Genomic DNA, 17,267 nt, shown 5'->3' on the forward strand with positions numbered 1-17,267 from the left:
ATATATATTGAAAATTGTAGTTAAAATTTGGACCGGAACAAAAAAAAAATTATATTTAATGCACTTTTCCTTCAAATGGCTGTGTTAAATTCAAGTCAGTATATGTAACAATAACGTGTAAAAAAATCAAGTGCCTACTACTAGCAGTTTCTGAGAAAAGCTGCATGAAAAATAATGATTTTAACATAGGACGTACCTTAAGCAATATTAAAATGATAATAGACACTTATGGTACACTGTGAGTGAACCATAGTGAAAAATTTGTTGTGAGCTCGGACTAATACCACAGTCTAGTATATACAGTCACGAAGCTCAATAAATAGGGAATATGCATCCATAGATAGTTGCTAACCACTAGGATCGCTAATATCGCCTGATTACAGACAATGCGAAATAGTACCGGCAGAGTCTATTGTTCCTAGCACCCTCAGAACCCAAGCTTCGTGACTGTATATATACTAGACTGTGCTAATACAGTAATTTTTTTCGAAATCTCGCTTCATATGAAGAGAAAATATATCGCATGCCCTTAATCAATTACTTTTCTTACTATAGACTCATACTCTTCATTTGTAAATCGAAACAAAAATAAATCAACCAACACAAAGGTAGTTTAATTCCCGAAACAACATCATATAGGCTAGTCTATGTACCGGTGTAATTCAAATACAGCGTAGAATTCTTTCCTCTGTCTCTTCCGTCTCCGCACATATCTCAGAAAACTAATGGTTTGCTTCTTCTCTGTACAGTCTAGAAATTTGCGCACAAAATGTTATGTAAAGTATTATTGTATGCATGTGAACCGACCTTAACAGACGGTACTTCCTTACTTACAAATGGCTTTTAAGAAACCCGAAGGTTCATTGCCGCCCTCACATAAGCCCGCCATCGGTCCCTATCCTGTGCAAGATTAATCCATTCTCTATCATCACACCCCACCTCCCTCAAATCCATTTTAATATTATCCTCCCATCTACGTCTCGGCCTCCCTAAAGGTCTTTTTCCCCTCTGGCCTCCCAACTAACACTCTATATGCATTTCTGGATTCGCCCATACGTGCTACATGCCCTGCCCATCTCAAACATCTGGATTTTAAGTTCCTAATTATGTCAGGTGAAGAATACAATGCGTGCAGTTCTGTGTTGTGTAACTTTCTCCATTTTCCTGTAACTTCATCCCTCTTAGCCCCAAATATTTTCCTAAGCACCTTATTCTCAAACACCCTTAACCTATGTTCCTCTCTCAGAGTGAGAGTCCAAGTTTAACAACCATACAGAAGAACCGGTAATATAACTGTTTTATAAATTAACCTTAACAGACAGTAAGTGAGAAAATGTTCTGGAGAAGTTACAGTAGATGTACTTTGATACATCGATTTCTTTGATGGAAGTTAATGTTAAATTTATTTCACGTAGACTCCTTGAGCAAAAGCTGATAATTCGGACAGTACATATCAAATACATGGCGGGTATACATAAGCGGAGAGAGAACCGTTTCCTTGGAAAGGGGGGGGGGGGCAAATCAAAACCATAGAATCGCCATATATGGACATCATTTACCTCCTCTCCCCGTTATAGCTTGACCGTGGTACAGTATATCGGAATATGATTACTTAAAGGTATTTTCGAGGGCATGTTTCTTACAGTGTTACATCCATATTCGCGATGTTTCGGACCGAGTTATATAGGACTTGAACTGTAGGTTTACTACAAATTATAATAGAGCATAACTTAAAACAATCTCCCTCTTTTTTCTCTCTCGTATAGAAACAGTGCTAACGGAAACATTTTTATATGATGTTTACCTTCCTGAAGACATCATATGAAATATAAACTCTAATTATTTTATTTAATCTCGTTTTTAAGTTTACACGTTAATCTGAACGTCTCTTGAAAAAGGCATTTGAATATTGCGCGTAAAGATAATGTATCCCATGCATCTATGATGAATAGTAGATTCTTTGGCAATAGATGGCAGCACTTGCCTCAAGCGTGAAGTTCTGCCATTGCCATGCTAACGTACTCTATCCGGCATAGTTGAAACGAATAATCAAAACAACAGAAGATCGAATTTGTAAAATAACATTTTCCCGTGTAGGAAGGTTCTGAGATGATGGCTGGTTTTACAGAAGGAGCTTTGGCTAAAAAGCTAGCAGATTTGAACAGTTCTCAGCAGAGTATTCAGACACTGTCTTTGTGGTTGATACACCACAGAAAACATCATGCCACAATTGTTAAAGTTTGGTTCAGGGAACTTCAAAAAGGTAAGCCATTGGCAAGCACTATAGTATACATAATCATCTCTGTTTACTATGTAATAATGCTGTAAGAAATTGCATGTTTTTATAATGAAAGACGTTGCATATTGACATCGAAATATAACGTAACGATAAAAGGTCGCATACCCTACAATAAATATCTCTATAGGCTAACTGTACATATATTGTGTAAAAATTTTAATGATTTATCTGTAATTGGGGATACCGGTAACAACTCTTTCTCAGAGTGTAGTATTTCATTTTGTTAAATTCCTGACCATAATTGTATAAAGAGAAAGAAAGGATAGTATTTTGGAGTAGGCTACAGTACGGACCTGTCTAATATTAGTAAATTAGAAAGGGTATTTAGTGCATAAGATGCATTTTCAAAATTACATCTGATACACCAAAACACTTTGACGTGGAGATATACGGTGATACAAGTTTTCATTTTTCTATAGAAATATTGCATCATATTGACACAGGCCTACCAGTATGGAAGAATAAATTCCAACATTTTGTAGTTCTGTATTACAGTATTATATTTTCTCAAGGAAGTATAATTAATCTTTCTGAGAGTGGAATATAGGCACCATGTGTGAATAAATGATTAGATTTCTTAGTACCAAACATCTGTAACTTTTATCGATGTAATATTTTTAGAGGTCCATACCCAGTACGAAGTGGTAAGTAAATTAGATACCGGTAATTATATATTCATTATTTACAGTAGACATTTAGATTATTTACATTTATTGCATAATTTACATTTGTATTGCTCATATGAAGTTAACTGCCTTCCTTCATCCAAACAAAATGTTTGGGTTGATCTATCTTTACCAGAAAATACTTATCTTGCTATCACTACATATAAAATATTCCTTGTGGACCTGTAGTCTTTGTAGCACTTATGAATTGTTCTTAGGCTGTCTTTGGTTTGTTCGTGAAAATTGCCACAACGAATTAATTAATCATTGTGGGTAAACCCTGCTTTCTTTCAAGAAAGAATCGATTTCATTTTTAAATAACATACACACACGCAGACACAGATGCTGTTTAATTCAGCAATTATAGGCCTATATAAAGTCTATGAATTGTATGTATGTCAGTAATGCTTGAAGCTGTCAGGCAGTGTATGAAATAAAATACTTCTTGTCTTATATTGTGTAAGTAATTTGCGTAGAAAAAAAAAGATCTGTAGACAAAGTATTAGGCCTACTAACAAATATTCTAATTTCAATATACAGGGTGTTTCAGAAATACTTTGACAAACCTTGGGGGGCATGTTCCTCACACCAATACAAGGAAAAAGTTCATATAAACATATGTCCGAAAATCCTTAGTTTTTTAGTTATTAATGAAAGAACATAATGAAACATGTTAGATATTGTCAGCTTGGTAGCAAGTGTTGTAATGTTAATCAATTGAAAAACTCATAACAAATGTTCAAAATGTTCTTTTCCACACACGCGTGCACTCTTCGAATCATGGACTCCTTGGCAACACATAGCCATCTAGGATACACTGAGTGCACCAGCAGATTATCTAACGAAATCGGTTACAAACTTAAGTTATGTTGTTGGATTGTACCTCGAAACGCGTTGAACGTAATCTTTCATTGTTTATGAGCCAGTAAGTAAGTAAGATTGAGGGTAAACTAGTTAGAGCTGAGACGAGATGTTATGGCACCAACCTGCGCGAAGTTTTAAATTGCCGGCCAGCAGGGTAGAGGAGTGGGGGTTGTTTGGGTTACGGTTCTCAAGCTCAGAGCGGCAGGCATATCCGTTTCATCTCTTTCCAAAAACATTCGTCTTATCTTAGTATCACCACTTTCCTACTCAGAGTCCGAAGGTAGCTAATGAAATTACGCCCGCTATTCCAGCTTTATATTCTTATTCTCCGTCCGAATCAGACGACTGATCTGTGCTGGAATCAGATGGCCCTAAGTTTATGGAAATGTTCTCCGAAATACTGTCCATCACGTGCTCACTTTCAGTGTAATTGTTCTCTACTTTCTTCACATAATCATACACTGATATCCATTCTTGGAAGAAGCGATTACAGAGTCGGCCTCTGCTTATGCGTAGCGCAGAAATTATAGATGAGTCTTCTTAGGACTTCCTCATCAAAACTGTCTACAGCTGCAACAATCTTCTTCTTCGGGTGTGATTTTTCCGGACTGGAGAAAGAATCTGCTGTTCCTGCCTCAATATTTTTCCCTTCTTTCCTGATTCTTGCCAAGGTTCGCTTTCAAATACCAGCAGCAGTCGGTACTCTTGCACACACGCTTTTCAGTGGAATTGGTATTCCATTTACAGCCTCTTCTGACATGAATTTCCATACATTGTATGCTATTTCATGTCCTTGACTATGAACTACTCTATGATTTCACATCTTAGACAATGCCATAATGAGGGTGCTCAGAAGGACAATGTTTTCAGTATTAGCAATAGCGGTAGTAGCAGAACGATCTAACACTCGGAATGCTAGTAACCAACTAACCCAACACCCCTCCAATTGAGTGTGAGGGTGAGTCCAAGCAAACGAACTAAAATGCGTCCCTCGCGCTGGTGCAATAACTTCTCGTCCGGGCTCTTATATGGACTTACAACTGATGTTACTGTAAAATGCGATGGATGGTTTGCTACCCACTGAGTGCAACACAATCCTTACTGGAAAGTGATTTCACATTGAGCATTGATTTCACTGTCTTTATATGCAACTTGTTTTTCTTATCGATCAGGAGAACAATCTTGCAACATTACCTGCATTTGTATCAGGAATACACATATTAATGAATTTTTTTATAACTTTTTAAAATTGTGAGCTTTTCAACAACACTTCTGAGCAGGTCCACTCAGACTTCATCTAAATGTTTTTGATTTGAGAATTTCCTACAATTCACTGCCTTCTTTAGAATGCAGAACATTTTTCACAATTATGATCTCATCAAACTACAATGTTTGATCTGGTAGCAGTTTGCTTCACAGTATGAACTCTTTTAAGAACATTGTATGCATTCAGTGTCATCTTTAGTGTTACCAACAATGATGGAGACTGACATAATAAAATAGCAGTTTTTGTTTTTTTGAGTCACTAATTTGTAAATATGGGACAAAAACATGTTCTGAAGAACCTCTTTTGGGACAACGGGATACATTATCAAAAAAATGGACGTTTCTGTATTTTACGAGACAATTGGGAAACCTAGATAAATACAGTAGAACCTCGTTAATATGCTCTTGCTTACAACACTATCCTGTTCATTACGTTCTTTTTATACAGTCCCTGGACATTTCATATACACTCCTGCATAATTTCACCTTCTTGTAACATTTCCAAATCCTGTTTGTAATGCTTTTTCGGATCAGAAATGACTAAAAAATTCCATACTACTACCGAAACTTACTATTTTAAGAACATGTTGCTATGACTATCATTGCACCACGAGTGCAAGAAAGAAATTTCATCCTCTATCAGTCATCACTGTCAGAAGTTGTATTTACCAGTACTTTCCTATGTATGAAAGGATTTTAACACTCAGAAGTCTCTCTGTCAATACATTCCTGTAATTTCTGTAAAAATTTCGTCATTCTTTGAATTCTGTGGAGTGTGCAGTGAGTTTGATAGTGCAAAATGGCAAAGTGGAAATCTCTGTCTACAAGTGAAAAATTACATTAGTGTTGCTCCTAGCGGTGTATCAAGTGAAGTTATCTGTAGTTACTTCAACTCCATAGAAAATGTTATCATTCATAACAGTAGTACAAACACACAGCAAATAACGGTTAAGTGAGATGTGGTCACTTTGCAATAGGTCCTCTCTACGAAAATATCCAACATTTAGAAATGTCCATATAGAAAATACGCCCATGCCGTAAAAATGCCCTTACCTGAAAAGGTCCACTGTCAGCAAGTCATCTTCTTAAAAATGCCCTACATTTTAAAATAAGTGAATGTCTCAGGAATCTTCTATGCCACATCAATAAATTTAGGAATGCAGTTATATTGTCAGACTCCAAAGCAGCTATTCTGTCAATCGTCTCTAGACACACACCTTCATCTCAAACAGCAGAAATAACTAAAATGCTCTCTCAATTAATATCACTCAATAAAAGAATCGTATTCCAATGGATACCATCCCATTGTGGAATCCTGGGAAACGAGAATGCGGATGCTTTAGCAAAGAAGGGCAGCACTGCTACTTACAGACCTGTTACTAAATCTACGTATTACTCTGTGAAAAGATTTATTAAATCTACATACTTAGACTTCAACAAACAAAATTTGATAACACAATCCCAAGGGAAAAAATGGAAAACTCTGCATCAAAATCCACAGTTAATTCCCGATTTACCACGAAAATCGTCTGTAGCTGCATTTAGATTGGCAACAGGCCATGATTCTTTGGCCAAATACGTGCATAGAATTGGAATATATCAGTCCCCTAACTGCCCATTGTACAACTCAAACCAAGAAATGGATTCGGAACACCTCAAAATCTGTGCTTCAGTGGCTGACCATGATAATATCTTTGAAAAATATTGGAGTGCAAGAGGTCAAATGACTTTATTGTCAAACACCTGGCATTAGAAAACAACAACAACATTTTAAAATGTCCACAAATAAATTCGTCCATTTCGCTAAAATGTCCGACAAGGGATGTACCGAGAAATTTATTGTCATTTCAATTATGTTATGCAATACAAAAAATACATCTATTGTTCATCTTGAGGGTCACTATATAATTTCAAATGGTATGATATCGCTCTAGGATATCGAAAAATGTCATTCCTATCTTTGTAATCTTGGTAATTACCGACAATGTTGAAAATTCTCTTTTGATTATTGATAGGCCTATACAGTTTCTTTACTCGCTATTTGTATACCCACCAAGGACCTAGGTTACTAAATGCTCTGTTTACGATTGTGTTGTTGCAAATGGCTGATGAATTGCCAATTATTCACGTGATGTGCCACCACAAGTCGTTGGAATTGTGAGTGAAATCCTTCAACCACATTATTCGTACGCTGTCTGCCATTAATATTAATTCATAGACGTTCCATGTCCCAGGAAAAAATCTATGGAGAACTGCTCGCCTTCGCCCTCTTGCCAGATGACAAGTAATATATGTAATTTCAATGTAATATAAGTCTAAGAGATCGTCCACAAATATTTCATTTAATAAATCCCAAACAAATTGAAAACCAGTTAGCGGAATAACGGCAATCCCATAATTTAGACCTCTGTTGACAATATTTCTCCGTATTGCTTGATTGAAGTGGAAAAGACACCCACTCACTACTATCCAATGGAATGCCAGTTGACAAGCATTCATATTGGCGATATCAAAATCACACATTGTATAGGTAGGATTGCAAGTGAGCTTTAAATGTGCTGAATAATTTTTTATCTCATTATATACAGTGCGGTAAGTATTTTCAGTCTGATTCGCACTTAGGCAATGTACTAAAGGAAATACTTAACCTCAAACAATCCCATGAACTGTGAAAAGCTGAAAAAAAAAATTGATTTCGTATGATGAACCTTTTCGTATGATGGGCTTTATAATATGGTGGACCACATAGATGTTGGGCTTTTTTACTTCATGTACAAATTGTATGTAGGACTTTAAATGTTGGACTATTTAGTTTACTTACTTACTTACTTACTTACAAATGGCTTTTAAGGAACCTGAAGGTTCATTGCTGCCCTCACATAAGCCCGCCATCGGTCCCTATCCTGTGCAAGATTAATCCAGTCTCTATCATCATATCCCATCTCCCTCAAATCCATTTTAATATTATCCTCCCATCTACGTCTCGGCCTCCCTAAAGGTCTTTTTCCCTCCAGTCTCCCAACTAACACTCTATATGCATTTCTGGATTCGCCCATACGTGCTACATGCCCTGCCCATCTCAAACGTCTGGATTTAATGTTCCTAATTATGTCAGGTGAAGAATACAATGCGTGCAGTTCTGTGTTGTGTAACTTTCTCCATTCTCCTGTAACTTCATCCCACTTAGCCCCAAATATTTTCCTAAGCACCTTATTCTCAAACACCCTGAACCTATGTTCCTCTCTCAGAGTGAGAGTCCAAGTTTCACAACCATTTATGGACATTTTCTTGTGGACCTTTTGTACTTGTGGGCATTTTGTTATGGACATTATAACCTGGAAGCCAAACAACAATCAAAGAATTTTTTTTGTATGAAATCAGCTCATATTTGCATTTCGCACTGTAACATGCACAATAAAATGTAATAGGCCTATATGTCCTATGAAGTGATGTCTAAATTGTTTTCCCCATTTCATAAATAATTTTCTGTCGATAGCGCTGTCTTGCTTATAATGCTTTAAGGCCACAGTTGCTTGACGAGCATATTAACGGGGTTATTCTGTAACTTAATTTGCTGTTATGCAGGCCTACAGCCGTAGATATAATTGATGACACACAAAAAGGAGGCACTGCACATGATCGGAGGATGAGCGACCAGGTTCACAAGCGAACCACTAGTTGAGGTTATAACATTCGTTGTTTCGTTGAATGTCGTCCCTAAACAGCTAGAACAAGTGCTAGGGAAAATAATTTCACGTAAATAAGTAGTGCGATAATAGTACATTATGCAACGAGCCTATAATGGTAGTACTTAAGACGCGAGTATGTTTATGAAACGAGCGCAAGCGAGTTTCATAATTTTCATACGAGCGTCTTAATTACCATTATAGGCAAGTTTCATACGACTTTTTATGCTCGACCATATTTCTAACTTGAAATTATTCATAAGTATTCATGTTATTCTTATCTGACTGAGGAGCGGAACTGACCTTGTGCAATATGTCGTAAATTGTGAGATGTGCGCAGACGTGAAAGTATTGATTTTTTCCGAGAAACAAATGTCATTGACCTTGATATAATCTAGAGAGTAAAATAAACATTAATCTTGATATAACCTTGAAATTGATTTAGACATTGAAAAACAAGATGACAAATTGAATTTATTTGAATATTATTTACAATTAACGCTAATTATTATAGTAACAGAACATAACCTTCTGTGACAGTATTGGATTTCCAGCCTCCGTGACGTTTCGCTAGTTGTCTTTCGATTGCATATCCGAGAATAATCTATACTTGACCTTTCATATTGCTACAATGGTGTTTTCTGATTGGTGGAACACCTGAACTTTAATGAATAGGTGTACTTTAATGAGGTCCATTAAAGGGGCTGCTACCAGGTGTATAATTACTACATTTCGGCATGGTTGAGCATAAAAACTTTTTCACCACTAAGAATCGCACCATCAATTGTTTCTAAGACTGTACATGTAACTGACGTGTGTTAATGCGCATGCTCTTTCTTATCTCACACACTCACACATTCACCCAAATCAATCAATGCATAGATCAATCGATCAGTTCGGTTCTGTCTTTTGCATTACAGCTTGAAGTGCCACAATGTGCCCGTATGTGAGCTACTTTATTATTAGCGGCATAAAAGAAAATGGGTTGATAGCAGAATTAGAGTTGAGTGCTGACCTAGTACTTGAAGGATGCAGTATCAGCAGTACTTACTGACCGAGGTCCTTGTGATTTTCATAAATTGGCAGGTAGACGTTGACATATTTCTTACTAAACCACTGTCGACTGCTTGAAAATCCACGTGAATTCATAATCGTCTTGTAAAGTGTTTGAAGCTGCATAATTTACAGAGTACAAAGCTTTATGGACAGAGAAATGAAACAATTATTATTTCAATATGATAAGTGCTGTAAATATGTATTTCCACAACCGCCTTAAGTAATTAATTAATTTCAGATGGCTGTGGTATTTCAGACTCTGCTGTCAGCCAATAATGTGCATACTTCTGCTGCTTTTTGGAATTAAATGATTATTGATTTCCCATCGTCATACAGTGTTTACCAGACATTTCTTGTTTTGATGAATACTGACACCTCTCAGAATATTGACTCCTTTCCTTTTTTTTTTTTTTCAACGGAAATCATATTGAACATCTCCTACGATGTTGATGAACAAGTATTCGTATCTCGGAAGATGTTAATATACAATTACTAGTGGCTTGTGCAGCAAACGCTGCAAACTAAGTTCATTAAATTTCAAATAAACATTTTTCAGATTTATTTTCAATGAAGAATACCAGACATCCTGAAAGTTATTTGCTTCCATAATAATGAAACATACTCCCTCTGAATGGTTTCTTTTTATGCCAGATACTTTTTCCTGAACCTATACTCCTTCAGTTTTTTGGTTTGAATGCGAAAACGCAAGTGACAATGTCAGGACGATCAGTCGGTTTTTCATGTGAGAGTAAAGCAATAGCTATTTCAGGTCATTGCGGATTGTAGGTGAAAATTAAAAAAAAAAATTCAGGTTTGCCATGCTTTCGAACAATAGACATAGCATCTTGGTATAGCTTGCATGTTTCGTAAACTACCTTGAAATGTAGAGGGTAAAATCATTTTATCCTGCAAGGAGATCTTGCTAAAATGATCGGAAAACTACAAAATCTTGTAGGCCTCTTATTTTATCAGTAAGTAATACCTTTTGGTCTTTCTTTAGGAACTCTAATTTTTGCGCTCTCTCAGGCCAAAACTGAAGAGAATCACGCATATAAATATCTACACCACACCACCATTAAATATATGAAAAAGACCCAACCCCACTTGTTTAATAACTATAAAAATATATGATTTTTAATAACAGTATTATTATCTTACGTAAGTTTTATAGTTTTCAGTAACATATACTATATATATTATATAGCCGCCACTCAGTAAATTATAGAAATCAGTATCTAATTTAAGATATCCTCTATATCTACTTATATAACCCCAAAACGTTTCACTTTCATATCATCAATATAGCATTAATATGTATAATTAATGAAAAATAGTCACACCATGGCATTAACTGTAATAATATTTAATTTCTAATGGTAATAATGTCATCAAACCACTTCAAGTTTTGTAGTTTTTAATAACCAATACACAGCTGTATTCAGAAAATTACACACCATAGAATCAGACCTGTAAATTATTTTTAGTAAGGCTTGAAGTTTTTAATAACCAATTTAATTTGAGCTCTAAATATGTCAGCATTCTTGCAGATCATGGCCTTCGTGTAATATTGTTTATTGTAGTATGTGTTTTGTTTTATTCTGAAATGCAATTAGTTAGTGACGACAGATGGATTTTAGAAAATAGGAAAATTATGTTGAAAAATTGACATTTCACTGAAAACTACTATTTTCTGAAAAACTTTGGGTTCCAACCTTCAAAATGAGGGGTCATTTATTAAAATCCGTTCAGCCCTTTTCCCGTATTTTTCATTACCAGTTCAAATTATATATATAGATATAGGTCTATACACATATTTTCACGACGGCTGAGCTTGGGTGTGGGTTCGATAACCACTTGGGCTGATTACGTGGTTGTGATTTTCCCTAACTGTGTGGCGAATGTCGGGTAATCATGGCGAATCTTCGGCTTCCTCCTTTCCTTACCAAATACTCTATCACTGTCACCAGTTCCATCCACTTAAATAACATAGTATTCGATACAGCGTCGTTAAATAGCCGACTAAAAATTCAGGGCAACATGCGTGCGTGCGCGAGAGAGAGGGAGAGAAATCGAACACCAGATGAGATTAAAACTTTAAAGAATTGTCCTTTCATAAAAACCGAGCGTCATCAAAACAAGGCCATGGGTAGCAACCGATAAAGAGATACGTCTGATTGAATCCAACGAAAGTAGCAATGGTTTTGAGCAGAAATAAGAATTTTTCACTTGAAATACACAGAAATATTAATTCAAAATTCTGTATTAATCACAGAATAAACATATTTCAGTTTGGAAGCAGATTTTAAACTATCCCTCCTTCCACTTCAATGCACTTGGCCGCACGGATGTGAATGGCGCGCGTAGTGTCACGGTTGTCCGTGATAAACTTAGCAGCGTGTACAATACTGACAGACTCATCCCCCCCCCCCTTCCCAGCGTATTTCAAGTTATAGTGCAACAACTCCCGTTTAGTTTGCTTTCCAATATTCTTGATACGATTGAAGTCTGATTCACAGTAAGACGTTTGCACTTTGTTCCAAATAAATAAAAAGCCTACATCGACGACTGTATACGACTCGCAAAGGATCGAAGTACGACATCTGCTATTTATTATCTGTGCATTTCGAACTGGCGCCTCAAGGTCAAGCAATGGACTGCATTTGCCACCCCAATCCTGGACCATTCTCCTCAGCTAAAGTCAACTGGGACAGCCAGAATTACCAGTACTTCAGTTCACAGTTTTCAGTTCAGTGACTTGTGCGTGGTTTGTACTTTTGTACGTGACCAGTTCGAAATGCACAGATAATAGTGTAACCCGGCCTAACGGACTACTTGCCTGTGATATCTTCTCCGTCTTCTGTCTCATGAGTATACAAAACAGCGAGGGTTCTTTTCCATCTTGTCGACTTATATAACTTATATTAAGTCACTGTTAATATACTATAAAAAAGCGTATTTATAATCCATTAAAGCTTATCATTTTCCAGAATAGTATTCGATTTTCAAGACCACTGCATAAACAAGAAAAGGGAAAAAAAGGTCTTTTTACACATACTTGTAATGAACTCTTGCCTAAGCTATGTATGGGCTATTCCATATGAAATCGATCGGTAAAAAACCTCGCATTTTTTATACTCTAATTTTTTCCCTATTTATACAAGGTGCTGAGGAGAGTGCATTTTCAAAAATATATGCTATCGAAAGTCAAACGGTTTTCGTATTATTGAGCGACAAATTTAGCGTATTTTATAAAAACAAGCCTTTTTCAGCGCTCGGAACTCTGGAACCATTTACTGCAAAACATTGAACGAGAGCTTATTTTGAAGCTGACATTTGATAGGTTATGTTAAGAAGTAATCCTTATTTTTATTATACACAGAGAGACACATAATCTGATTTTACTTACTTTTAGGCTTTTTGCCAATTTGTAAAAATGTAAAAAAAATTGAGAAAAAACCTTGCATTATTAAGAGGGATTCGGCATTGTTTGCTTAGGGGCTCGGCAATAAGTTTCGAGGGTATTAAATAGATTATTTTCACACGCCTAGACTTGAACGGCGCAGTACCGCACGCACTGGCCGAGAAATGAAGATAAGCGAGCGTTGGGCGTCATTTTACTCCTGTGTTTATGAAAACCTGTGATAAAGCTAGAACAGCCATGACTGCTAGACGAAACATTACGTGTTTGTCTCCTGGTCTTGCTTGTCTCGGCTAGCTCCCGCCTCACAGCCAGCTGGTTAGTTCACGCGCGTACTATTTATTTTATTTATTTGATATTTTCAATACTTTCTTATCAACGTGCCATCAGTAAAAAATATGTGTTTATTTGTACTTTCAATGCGGAATCTAACTATATATTTTTAAAATATTTTTTCCTTGGCAAATGCGTCTTAATGAGGAACAATTTTAATTTCTCCATTTCCATAAAAAGAAAGAAAATCTGTTTATATGTCAATATAAACTTTAATTTCTGAGCATCAAAATAAACCATGATTTTGATCATTGGGTAAAAGGGTTTCGGAGCTACAACAGTTTAGAGTTGCTAATTTTATGAAAATACGATAAATTTAAATATTTTTTTTTAAACACTATGAAGTTTTGATGCCTCAAACTTTGCACAAAGCATTGTATCACAGTTCTCTACTTACAAAAAAAAGTTTAATTGTATTTAGAAATTGCAAGGTCAATTTTCTCTATATTTCGGTCGATTTGAGATGGAATAGCTCGTGTATAAATATAAAATGTTGAAATATTTTAATAGATTAAAAAAATATATGTGACAGTACGAAACGCGGCAGTTAGCAAAGTAGAAAACTTCTGGCAATTCAAATTTTAAAAACTACCGGCACTGAGTATCGGCCCAACTAATTCTATTTCGAATAACATTACGAAGGCAGTAGTTGAACTCGCCACCCATCATCAATACAGCGCGCTTAGCCTGTGTGCTCAGTGCCATTTGCCATCGAATAATCCGTCTGATAAAGTATTGATATTTACTGGCATGTATGTGTGTCAAAAGCCTGCCATTCTTATTCTGGTAAAAGAGTCTCGTGTGTTTGGATTTTATAAGGGGGTAAAGGGTAGTTTTATAAATTCTTTGAGACAGAACATGTACTGATAAGGCTAATACGTGAAGGTGATGATGATGATAATGATGATGATAATAATAATAATAATAATAATAATAATAATAATAATAATAATAATAATAATAATAATATACTTTAAAGACATCTTACTTCGACATTTCTCTCCTTTTTCTTGCCATTTTTTTTTCTTTGCCTCGTTAGACGTGTAGGCCTAACTAGTTTAGGAATACAGTAAGTATAAAGTGATTTCGTGTCCACGTTGAATCCTAGTCTAGGACTCTTGTATCCTTGGAAGTGTAACATTGCGAATACAAGGGCCGAACTCTACAAACATGCGTTTTGAGGAAAATGCAGTTAAAATTATTTCATTCGGGCGAACTCGACAAAAAGGACTTAAACAGATTATGTACTACTTCAGATAAAAATAGTATTAATTAAAAAAAAAAGAACTGAATCATGTTGTACTTTTTGTATTCCGCGTTGTTTAATATTCTAAAGGATTCATTGCCAACAAAATTTTCTTCTATTACAGAAAAGTTAAATTGTGTTACCTTTTCATAGTCAGTGATGTCACTGTTGTCATTCTCTTGTCCTTATATCTGCTTTCCGTGAGTTTGGGCGTCGATGATGTGAACAAAAGACTTGCCCCATGGTGAAGGAACATGTTATGACAACAATTCATGCACGTCTTTCAGTTTTGCATGCGTCGCGATTGGACACTTTTTGGAGATTTTCGTTTGCAAAAAAAAATTTGCAGGTTGTAATTTGTGGCTTTTACTTTTTGAAGTTTAACTGATGTTTTTACTTCCAGATTACATAATTTATTTATGTAGAATCCTGTTTGTATTCCTGTGTGAATTGGAAGTTTATTCAATCTTTAAGTTTCTCTCCGTCAACTCAGCTTTGTTTCTGGAGGGCAGTAAAGTACATGACCAAATCCTGTGAGAATACATATGTTGTCGTGCGACATTTTTCAGTGCAGCTTGAAATAGCACAAACGCTGACTTAACAGGGAGGAGAACCGTTGAGTCCGTTCTTTATACTCGCAGCCAAAACTTTCAAAATCTTTGCTCTATTTTCTTGAGCCTTTATCGAAAGTAAATAAGTGTGAATTCAATAAAATTGTCTCAAATTATTGTTCATAATTCAGAGATTAAGGTGTTTGAGAATAAGGTGCTTAGGAAAATACTTGGGTCTAAGAAGGATAAAGTTACAGGAGAATGGAGGAAGTTACACAACGCAGAACTGCACGCATTGTATTCTTCACCTGATATAATTAGGAATTTTAAATCCAGATGTTTGAGATGGGCAGGGCATGTAGCACATATGGGCAAATCGAAAACTGCATATAGAGTGTTAGTTGGGAGGCCGGAGGGAAAAAGACCTTTGGAGAGGCCGAGACGTAGATGGGAGGATAATATTAAAATGGCTTTGAGGGAGGTGGGATATGATGGTAGAGACTGGATTAATCTTGCTCAGGATAGGGACCGATGATGGGCTTATGTGAGGGCGGCAATGAACCTGCGGGTTCCTTAGAAGCCATTTATAAATAAGTAAATAATTAGTATTAAAAATTGACATTTTTATTATAAAGCTATTAAAAAACGCCTATACACTTCGATAACCAATAGCACTATTCTCGTAAACAATGTTGGCAACCCTTCTGTCCAAATTCAACGTCGCAAATTTCTAGCGCAATAATTAACAATAGATCCCTATTAGAAACAACAACCAAATTTCTTGGCTTAAAAATCGATAATGTGTTAAATTGGAAAAATCATATTAAAGAAATTACCCCCAAACTAAATTCAGCTTGTTTTGCTATTAGATCTATGCAAAAGATAGTAAATATCAATACCTTAAAAACAATATACTTTGCATACTTCCACTCGGTAATGAGTTTTGGAATAATATTCTGGGGAAATTCCACAGATAGTAACAATATATTTCTATTACAAAAAAGAGTAATTAGAATAATAGTAGGTGCCAAATCTAGGGAATCGTGTAGGACTATTTTCAAAAAACTACAAATAATGCCCATGGCTTGTCAGTATATCTTTTCATTAATAATCTTTCTCATATGTAATCGTGAAAACTTTGTAAGTAATTCAACAGTTCATAGCATAAATACACGTCAAAAAATGACTTTCATACTCCATCGGCAAGTCTATCGTGCTATCAAAAAGAGTGCGTTATATGGCAGTAAAAATTTTTAATAGCCTCCTTATCGATATAAAGAATGAAACTCAAAACATAAAATTATTTAGGGCCAAATTAAAGAAGTACCTAATTTCTCACGCCTTCTATTCTGTAGGTGAATTCATGACATTCAATAACACTTCATGAAATTGATACTAAAACTTTGTGTTGTACTAGTAGACTATATTGTAAATCTCATCTGTATATATTTCATCTAGACTGTGACTATAAATTAAGACTTTATAATAGTATTAAGTTTTTTGACTTGTTCCATATTCTAGCTGTAAGCATGTATGAATACCATGGAATGTTAATAAATACAATACAATACAATACAATACAATACAATACAATACAATGTGCTGCGGAAAATTAAAATAATAATAATAATAATAATAATTGTATTATCAGCACATGTATCCTGCGTTGTACATTTAGCAAAAGGAACTGGCCACCCTAACCCGTTATCTCCTGACTTAGTTGCCTCATGAGCGATGCTTTATTAGTGTCACTTATGAGGCTCCAACCTATCTTCGGACAATTAACTAGCCTATATAACAAATATAATTTATTTTCATCACGTGAAACACTCAAATACATGCAACCAATATAAAGCATTATTGGTACAATTGGGTAGCAACAC

At 35.6% G+C, this 17,267-nt stretch overlaps 1 protein-coding gene across 2 annotated transcripts in view; it reads left to right on the forward strand.

Moving 5' to 3' along the window:
* The first annotated feature begins 1,997 nt into the window (after positions 1–1,997).
* Positions 1,998–17,267, forward strand: part of LOC138703837 (regulation of nuclear pre-mRNA domain-containing protein 1B) — a 58,532-nt gene continuing 43,262 nt past the window's right edge. For both annotated transcript variants that reach the window (XM_069832058.1, XM_069832059.1), the window contains exon 1: positions 1,998–2,263. In XM_069832058.1, coding sequence (XP_069688159.1) covers positions 2,110–2,263 — 154 coding nt within the window. In that variant the 5' untranslated portion in view covers positions 1,998–2,109. The remainder of the gene's footprint in view (positions 2,264–17,267) is intronic.

Source organism: Periplaneta americana, chromosome 7 (genome assembly GCF_040183065.1).
Source record: "Periplaneta americana isolate PAMFEO1 chromosome 7, P.americana_PAMFEO1_priV1, whole genome shotgun sequence".
Lineage (NCBI taxonomy): Eukaryota > Metazoa > Arthropoda > Insecta > Blattodea > Blattidae > Periplaneta > Periplaneta americana.